This window comes from Ostrea edulis, chromosome 7 (genome assembly GCF_947568905.1).
Source record: "Ostrea edulis chromosome 7, xbOstEdul1.1, whole genome shotgun sequence".
NCBI lineage: Eukaryota > Metazoa > Mollusca > Bivalvia > Ostreida > Ostreidae > Ostrea > Ostrea edulis.
Genome location: NC_079170.1, coordinates 68,693,823 through 68,704,152, shown reverse-complemented (window position 1 = coordinate 68,704,152; position 10,330 = coordinate 68,693,823). Strand labels below are relative to the sequence as shown.

The 10,330-nt window shown below is 36.5% G+C and overlaps 1 protein-coding gene across 1 annotated transcript; it reads left to right on the top strand.

Moving 5' to 3' along the window:
- The first annotated feature begins 5,862 nt into the window (after positions 1-5,862).
- On the top strand, positions 5,863-10,208 carry LOC125653788 (long-chain-fatty-acid--CoA ligase-like). Its single transcript, XM_048883397.2, has one exon. The coding sequence runs from the start codon at positions 8,393-8,395 to the stop codon at positions 10,085-10,087; it is 1,695 nt and encodes a 564-aa protein (XP_048739354.2). The 5' UTR covers positions 5,863-8,392; the 3' UTR covers positions 10,088-10,208.
- The last annotated feature ends 122 nt before the right edge of the window (positions 10,209-10,330 follow it).

Sequence of the window (10,330 nt, the reverse complement as noted above, 5' to 3'; positions counted from 1 at the left end):
GACCATTTCCATCCGTTCTATTTATAGATTGTTTTTCTGCTCCGTCACACACTGTTGACCATTCCCGTCCGTTCTATTTATAGATTGCTTTTCTGCCCCGTCACACACTGTTGACCATTCCCGTCCGTTCTATTTATAGGCTGTTTTTCTGCCCGTCACACACTGTTGACCATTCCCGTCCGTTCTATTTATAGATTGTTTATTGTTTTTCTGCTCCGTCACACACTGTTCACCATTCCCGTCTGTTCTATTTATAGATTGTTTTTCTGCTCGGTCACACACTGTTGACCATTCCCGTCCGTTCTATTTATAGATTGTTTTTCTGCCCCGTCACACACTGTTGACCATTCCCATCCGTTCTATTTATAGATTGTTCTTCTGCCCCGTCACACACTGTTGACCATTCCCGTCCGTTCTATTTATAGATTGTTTTTCTGTCCTCGTCACATAGCATTGACCCTTTTCCTCTAATTTACTTATACACTGTATTTCAGATTTATTTTCCTTTCTGAAAATGTGAACCAGTGGAAAGTCACGGTAGCAGAAAGAATTGAAATTAAATCTTTATGAGAATATGCTAGTTACGGAACCTCTACACACTTAAAAACAACCACAATAAAGCACACATGTTCAAGGCAAGCTGCTTAACAATAAGTTGGTGTTACATAGCTTTCAACAGTCTCGCTTAAAATCGGCATTTCACACATTTTATGATTGTTATAATGCTATAATTTGCAAACAGATTTTGTCAAAAGGTTGAGTGCTGTCTGACGTGTTTCATATCGATTGTTAGGCCGATCTTAACTACGGATTACTATGTTTATATGAAAAGGGATATCAAGCTCATAGCGGATGTGACCGATTAACAAGGGGCGCTTACTCCTCTTAGGGGAATCAAAAAACACAAAATTAATACACTATATTGCATTATTATTTAGTAGTACGCAGTGCATTTTTCAATTGGCTTATCATGAAAGTTTATATTCATTAGATCTGGTATAATGAGTGAATATATATAGGTTTACCCTGCTGCCCAATCCCATTCAGAATTGAATAAAATCATGACAAAAATAAACGAATATACAAATTCCTCAAGGAAAACATACCGGAACAGGCAGCTCCTAACTCAGAAATAGTGTGTTCATTCTTCAACGGGAGCATTCTAACGCAAGCGATTCCTAACTTAGAAATTACATAAAGCTACTATTGATACAGTAGGGTCCTTGTCACTCACAGCAGCGAATTACCCTGATTATGTGGAGCAAGGATGACACGTCACAAACATCCGGGTTTGAGTAGGTCCCCAGTATCCCTTGCTTGTCGTAAGAGGCGACTAAATGGGGTGGTTCTTCGATTGAGACCGCAAAAACCGAGGTCCCATGTCACAGCAGGTGTGGCACGATAAAGATCCCTCCCTGTTCAATGGCCATAAGCGTCGGGCATAGACCTAAATTTTGCAGCCCTTCACCGGCAGTGGTGACGTCTACATATGAGTGAAATATTCTCGAGCAGGACGTTATATAATATTCAATCACTCAATCACAAACATATTGTTATTGTTATATTCACATTGGCGCACACCTGCAGCGGCACGGGACCTTTGTTATAAAGGTGAAAAGCTTAAGAAAACGAACAGTGATCAATCTCATAAATCTTATAACGAATACAAAATAGAGAGATGGGCAAACACGGACCCCTGGTCACACCAAAGATGGAATCAGTGACCCTATTCACAAAATATCTTACGACTAAGATCAAAATTTACAAACACTAATTTTCTTATTTTTCATTTCTTGTAGATTTTCTTAATCAATGTGTGAAGTACATCCATATTTTATAAAACTTGAATACATGTGTATGACCTATTAATCGGTATTTGATTATCAGACAGATTCTTTTTCCAGCTTTTACCAAGTTTGACTAATATTAGCCTGCTGGTTCTGGAGAAGAGAAATTTTAGAATTTGTCAGTGTATTTTGACTATTTCGCCAAAATTATTTCCCCTTGGTGAAGGGCACTGTCCCACATTTGAACAAACTTGAATTCCCTTCGCCTAAGGATGCTTTCTGCAAAGTTTGGTTGAAATTGGCCAGATGGTTCTGAAGAAGATGATGAAAATGTGAAAATTGTACAACAACAACGGAATGCTCAAGTTATTTCAGATCTAATCAAGAGAAAAAAGTACCGATCCCGATCAAAATTGATAGAAATTACTAAATTAATCATATTGTAGCTAATTGTATGCACTGTTCATCAAGAATTTAGTTTCCTTTATAAATTGGTTTAATTCCTGAACCATTTTACATCATGGGAACATAGTTTTCTTATTACAATGCTCTCTATGACTACTTTTTTTTTAAAGTCCGATCGGGCTTGGTTAAAATTTGAGAAATCGTAATATATCTGAATTTTGACCATTTCATTTCAACTTCTTTTCAAAATATATTTCTCTGATATATCTTCTTTTTTCTAACTGACTTATGTTTTGAAAATTTTATCCGTAGATTTAAGAAATATTAGCAAATAAGATTTTAAACATATTTATTTAAAAAATCAGAACTTCTACCTGAGTCGTTTAGGCATGTTTTCTTAGATATTCATATTATGCATCAAATCACAGCGAACTTTGGACTCCAGAGTATCTTTATTGCAAAGAAAGTACCTTTTTTATCATTCCGGGATAAATCGCAAAAAATCATATAAAAGTACTTGAAAGCTCGTATCACTCTTTCGATGGTGAAATCATACTTCATCGGAAGTGTTTTAACGAGCCATTAAATAAAACTTTAGTGTAATGAACTACCTTAAACCTGCAGTGAACTTAGTCTGGTGTGGTGCTCGCCTTTATACAGGTAAATCTGAGTTGTGTTCAAATCATATCACAAATGTATACAATATAAAGAGAATCTCTTTAAGTACTCTTGTCTATTGTTATTAAGGGGGTACTCTACATCGTCATAATGGCTGATTTCCTTTTAAAACATGGATGAAAATATAAATATCAGCGATATTTGACCTATCCATTTAAAAAAAACATTGCCTAGCTGAGTAGCTCAGTAGGTTATGGTGCAGCACGTCGACTGCTGAACTGTAGATCGCGGGTTGTTGTCCAACAAGGGTTTTAATTTTTTATCAGATTGCTTTCAACTAAAACTGCATTTTTTTTTTTACTAACTAAAGTAGATTTGAAAGTTTTCAATTTCAAAATATTGTTGAACATATCCTCCACTTTTCACCCATATCAAATTTTTCTGGTGTAGCATACCTCCTTAACTATAAAAGCTTGGAACTATTTTCCAATACTCAAAAACGGAAACGTAGTCATGGATATCGTTCATATAAAAGACCAAGTATAAATGATCTCACGTTTGATTCACTTTTACCTTACGTCAATAGACAATTAGGTTCACGTCATATTCGTACAAAACTTTATTCTGTTTCATTGAGAGTTTTACATATGTTATTTGAGCAAGCCACAGCTAATCTATACTTGGATTTTTCAACATCTGAATATAGACTGAACTCTATGATTATGGATGTTGCCCATCACAGGCTATTTAAACCACCACAGGTCATGGATGATATTTCTTCCAAATCATGCCGCCAGTTCCTTAAGCTCACATTTACAAACAAAGGAATAGATGCCGTCAACATGAGCAACATTCTTCATCAAAAGAGTTCAGTCGTGTATTCCACCTTATTACACCCAGTGTTTCCTAGTAATCCCCAGTTATGGGTTAAATAACTGGACAGGAAGAGTTCATAAGCTTTGGTTAGCAGTCCTCCTAGGAGAAAGTCACTCCAAAATCAAACTAGGACAGATGGGGTTCTATAGCCATGTCAAGCAGCCCATCTAGGAGATGGATCACTCTGATCACAAAGCCTGGGCGGCCAGACTCATCCAGGTGGAAATCCGGCCTAGGCTGCGATAGGCCAGCAACCTATCCAGCTGAATTTATTTATCTAGCTACAGAAACCGCTATAGTAAACAACACTATTCCAGGACGGGGGACCTCAGGTCAAATACCTATCATGATGGCGGGCACTGAAAGCCGAGTGGATAGTGTCAACCTGACGGGGAAACCTAAATGGAAATCACAACTGATACCATAGCGGCACTGATGTGATAACAATCACTAACAGTATCCACAGACAGACAGACAGATTTCCTATTAATATACTTCTACTTTTGCATCCAAAAGTTTTAATTAACAAGATGCGAACATGTCCACATTTACAGTGCTCTCATGTGTGAGTATTTAAACTACACGTAAAAATATCCTCATTTTACAGTACTCTCGTGTGTGAGTATCAACTACGCGCGAAAATATCCTCATTTTACAGTACTCTCGAAAATATCCTCATTTTACAGTACTCTCGAAAATATCCTCATTTTACAGTACTCTCGTGTGTGAGTATTAATTACACACGAAACTATCCTCATTTCACAGTGCCTAGTGCTCTCATGTGTGAGTATTAACTACACGTAAAAATATCCTCATTTTACAGTACTCTCATGTGTGAGTATTAAATACACGCGAAAACATCCTCATTTTACAGTGCTCTCGTGAGCGAGCTCGGCTCAGTTTATAGTACTCTCGTGTGTGAGTTCGGCTCAGTGGTAAAAATAACGCCCATTTTTTCAATTATATGATGAACTGTAAATAATTGTAAATAAATTGCTGGACTTGAGTGTTCTTGACCCATAGCATAATCAAATATATATCATTTACGTATATATATTGTGATAAACTTTATCTTTGAAGTATTGGATTTCCATAAAGCCCCAAATACTAAAACCGAGTTAATGTATTTCGCGAGTGATATTTCCCGCGAAATTGGGTGATAATAAAGTCCTCTCGTATATTTAGAAATATACAGTATAGAAAATGTATGTACAAAAGGAATGTGATATTTCAAAAGATAACTAGTTCTAGGGCTTGTTATAATGAAATGCTATCTGATTTTAAATCAATCTTATTGAGTAAGCTATGCTATACATGTTGATTGACCTTGAGTCCCTCTGCACAGTGCTAGGAAGAACAATATGTTCCAGACATCAACCCTTTACCTTTCATGTACTTTTGGGTCTATTCTGTATTTCCACAAAGTTCTCTCGGTCAATAAACAAAATCAGGATATACCAGGTACACCTGTAATCGCCTCGCTCTCGTGTCACCGTTTACTGACCAGTCACAGCGGTATCTTCGTCCGCTGACCTGCCCTTTTAATTTATTCTCGGACAGTATCTCCGGTGTAATGCAGGTGACCTGTAACGAATTGACAATCTACTATTAGTCGGCTTCTGTTCACAAGCGGTCAGTTCGACGGACGGTCAGGGTAAGTGTACATTATTTAATTGATTTTATCCGTGTATAGGATTAATTAACAGAAAAATATTAATTTATGGTGTGTTTTGTAGATTGCAATAGAAACCAAACAATGGTTATGTTGAACGAGATTTACTAGGCTGTACCAAACTTCATCAAATTGTGATGTTTAATATATAAGACCAGTAAATTTATATAAATTAGAATTAGTTGGCAGATTGTAATAAAACTTAACCAAAAATAGCATCAAGGTGATATTTTACTAAACGGTGGAAAAATGAAATTGGATACAAGAAATAAAAATTACATCGCATTACGAACTTCTATGTGAACCTACATTTGTACAATCAAAACAAATATGTACATGTACATTAATTTAACAGTATGTGCTCGATGTCGCTTTGATGTCAAAAGTAGAGTTTGCTAACATGTGTATTTGAGGGTTGTTTTGATACTGATAATCCACGCCCCAGCATTCACTCACAGACATAACACTCCTTTCCGTTTTTTTTTTTTTTTTTTGTGGTTTTTTTTTTTTTTTTTTTTTTTTTTTGCATTCTGCTGACATCCCAAGGTTGATCTGAAATATGTATGGAAAATATAGGACAAGGTCTCGTGATACCGTATTGTAATAAACACGATACGGTCAGGTGAAGTAGCTCATAAAACGGTGTTAAGAAAACAAATCAAAAGTAAACAATTTTGGCAGTTATATGAAAAAATAATACATGACAAATGTTTCTTGCTTTCTTTGAAATACGTTCCATTAGCAAATGCATCTCAAAAGCTATGGCTCCTCAGTTTTCCGCGGTTTTTATAAGATTGATTTTGCATCACAGACAAATTATGCATTTAAAGTGATGGCGAGTAATTTGAAAATTAATGTTTATCATGCATGAAAATTATCAAAAGGATTTAATCATGCATACGCAAATCAAATGCATGTGATGAAGTCTCGATTTTTATTATTTTTTTAATTTTGTGTGTTCACATGAGATATGAAAAGAATGTTACATGCTAAGATCCACATCATATATACATGTATATGTCATATCAGTCTGATTGGCACCATAACAACCCTTGGGTTTATTTGGGACCTGTTGGCTGATATGACGCATGATATATGGATTTCAGCACGTAATATTGTATTATCATATACTGCAGTCTCTCATACTTTACAATACAGTGTACATATTGTATGCATACAGTATAGTATTTTTGAGGAAAATATCTTTTGACCTGATATGGAGCCCGACTGGTGATTTTACATAATGATATTCTTTTTATCACATGTGGGTTAATTTATTGCATTTTAAAGGTAGATTTTTAATATCTGATAGTTGTCGAACTATTGTAAAAACCTTGATTCATTGATTAACAATGTTAAAAACTTCCATACATTGATTAAATACAGCAAAAACTTTAATACATTGATTTACTATAGCAAAACCTTTGACATATTGATTGTTACGAGGGAATACGCAATTCCCGGATTGATATGCATTTTTGTACGCCGGCCTGATATGTGATATGGATTTTCGGACCGGTCGTTGATATTGGCTATTGTGACGTCACACGTATCGTGCAGTGCAGAATCTGCATAATCATTACCAAGTTTATGATGAATATTTGTTTTAATTACTCCATATATCTTGATATAGATAGATTAGATAAATACAAAACTGTGTTTAACGTTACAATTTGGTTTATTTCAATATTTAAAGCATTAATACTAGCTGTCATTTTGGTGTTGGGAAATTTAGTTCTAATATTGTGATTTTCTATATCAATGACAGAAAAAAAATTAATGTTTATAAACTAGTTATTAATATTTAATCTGAGGCTCTGAAGGAAGCATAATTACACTATTGTCTTCCCATACAAAATCGATTTTTATATAATACCATATGTTTAATAGAACCAAATTATTTAACTTAGTTTTACGTTTATTGACAATAATGGTTAAAAATCATATTAGCACATTTTTACTACAAGATAGAATTTCCAGAACTAGAGCTAATATCGCTTTGATTTATTCGCTGGGGAGGGATGTCGCTTAGAGATTGTTCATAGTCAATACAAGGAGTAAATCAAGAGAATGCCAGCTTAGAAAACGTCGCTTGATATTTGTCAAGTTTGTTTGTTTTTGTTTTTTGTTTGTTTGGTTGGGGTTTTTTTATTTTTATTTTTTGGGGGTTTTTTTATTTTTATTTTTTTTTTTTTTGGTTGTTTTTTTGTTGTTGTTTTTTTGGGGTTTTTTTTATTTTGGCGATTTTTCTGTAAATACATCCTCGTCAACGTTCCGACAAATTGAATAGCAGGGGATTAGGTACCACAATCAATGTCAACAGAATGTTGATAACCAGCGCACTGAGATTACGCAGTCTGTATCCGTATGTTAAACTACATGTACATTGTAATTGTGAATCAGAGCTGGAAATTTTCATCAGTAATTAAGAATTAATAGCGAACATACATGTAATATCATATATGTAGTTTTACTGGATATTTGATAACCGACTGCTCCACTTTACTCCTATAGTATAAACCAACTTTATTTTGCGATTTACCCATGGTAAACTTGTAGCGGCGACTAATTTTCAATCCGCGATAGTTTTAAACAAATACAATTAGACTGATTCGCGGTGAGATATAATCGTGATGACGATTTTCTAGTGAATCTCACGAAAATTTCTCTCTCGCAAATAGAAATTGGTTTAGGGTGAATTTAGTATCTTAGGGATTTGTTTGTAACAAAGAATCAGGTGAAGCAGAACAATGTTTAAACTTCTGAGAGTAAATTGTTAAACGAATTGCCATCTGCCTCTTTGATAAGCATAAATAACCTCTTTTCTCTTTAGATTTTGAAATTTGTCAATAATGTAAATAATGACGCGGCAATAAAAGTGATCAATACTAAGGAGAGTAACATTTGAATGAAGTGAACTGATTTTTAATTGATTTCTTTGACCACTATCATGAAAATTATACAATCATACACTCCTATATTTTTCACAATGTGCGTTCCCTGACATACATTTTGATGTTTTAGGCCAATCAACATGTCGAAATTCAGCTATCTGTCCAAACCACGGGAAAAACCGTACAGATACTGCACCATAACGGAACTAATAGAGAAAAACACGGAGCGATTCCCAGACCATGAAATCCTAATTCACCGGGGCGTGGAAGGATCACGTGAGGCGCTGACGTATAGAGAACTATACCTAGAAGCCTCCAAATTAGCCAGGTTTCTCGTCTACAAGGGTATTGAGAAAGGCGATAAGATAGCTCTGTTCGGACCAAACACACTGGAATGGGTAGTTGGAGAACTAGCAATTGTGTTGGCAGGAGGCGTAGCCGTTCACGTGACAATCAGCGTCACTGACGCTAGAGACTTATGGGATATTTTTCACGAAGCTGATTGCAAAGCATTCTTGATTGATCCGGGGAAAGGTGAAGCGTATCTGGATGCCATTTTTCAGCTTTTAGCGCTCTTCCGACGTCGTCGTCCTTCGAGGGATTATAAGGACATTGATTCGAATGACGCTACTGTTCTATTTCTCAGACAAGTTGACGGAATCCAAAGTTACCGCGATCTGCCTGGGATTCAGAAAATGGAAGACTCCAGGGTACAGCTGCCCCCACTGTACCCGGAGGACGAAATTCTCATTTTCACGACATCCGGCAGCACAGGAAAACCAAAGATGGTTTCACATTCTCATTTTGATGTCACCAATATTGACTTATTTGAAAAAGAGCCAACGTCGGAGTCAATTCGGGAGAAGATGTATAACGACAGACCGTTTGGTTGGGTAGGGGGGTCACCTGTTATCCAAGTTAGTAATGGCATCACAAGAGTCTTTAGTGACTCCTCAGTAGCGATTAAAGGCGCTGACGTGATGAAAGTCTGGGACATGATCAAAGATGAAGGATGTTCTAAAGCCCTATTGATGCCATATTGCCTCGGTGACTTGATCAGTCTTAAAGACTGTTATAAGGATGAGTTTAAGCTCGATGTGATCCTATGTGGAGGGCAGATGATCGATAATTACTATACGCAAGTTGTGGGAGTTTACACGAAAAGTCTCGTGGTGGTATATGGATCGACAGAGGCGGGCTTTGTGACGATGGGGTCAGCCTTGGATGAAGGAGACGTGTTAGAAATCGGCGATGTAGGCGGTCCGTGCGGAGGAGTAGAACTTAAAGTCGTGGATGAAAATGGAAAGGTGGTTTCTAGAGAAGTATCGGGAGAACTCTGCATCAGAAGCCGTATGACTTTTAAGGGGTATTTCAAGAATGAAGAAATCAACAAAACGTCATTTCTTGGAGACAAATGGTTTCGTTCGGGCGACACGGCCATGATCACAGAAAACGGCAGCGTTTTCATTCAGGGGCGGATCAAAGATATTATTTCCCGTGGCACCAGAAAAATCATGCCGGACTCGGTGGAAGACGTCATCATTCAGATGGGCGGTCTTCTCCACGTGGCCGTTGTTCCTGTTCCAGACAGACGTCTGTATGAAGAGGTCTGTCTCTGTTTTGTTCCGGAGAAAAAAGAGGATGTTACGGTTACAGTGAATGACGTCAAACGGTTTTGCGAGGAACATTTTGAAGTCAGGCAATCTGCAGACGGTCTTGGTGAAAAGCCGACATATTTCCTACAGTTCGAATCGTTTCCCATGCTCACCACTGGGAAACCAAACAAGCGAAAGATAAAATTAGAAGCAGAGAAACGCATCAAATCACAGGAGTAGTTCTACAATTCTTCATTTCACATGTATCTACAAACTATCTATCTTTAATTGGATCTTCTTCTTTCGATAAGAAGCCATATCTATATATTTTGTACTACATGTATGTTACTCGGATATGTAATAAATATTGTTTTTATAACTATTGTTTTGTATAGAAGGTCACCAATCAGTCAATCAATCAATCAATCAGTCAATCAATCAGTCAATCAATCAATCAATCCGTCAATCAGTCAATCCGTCAAT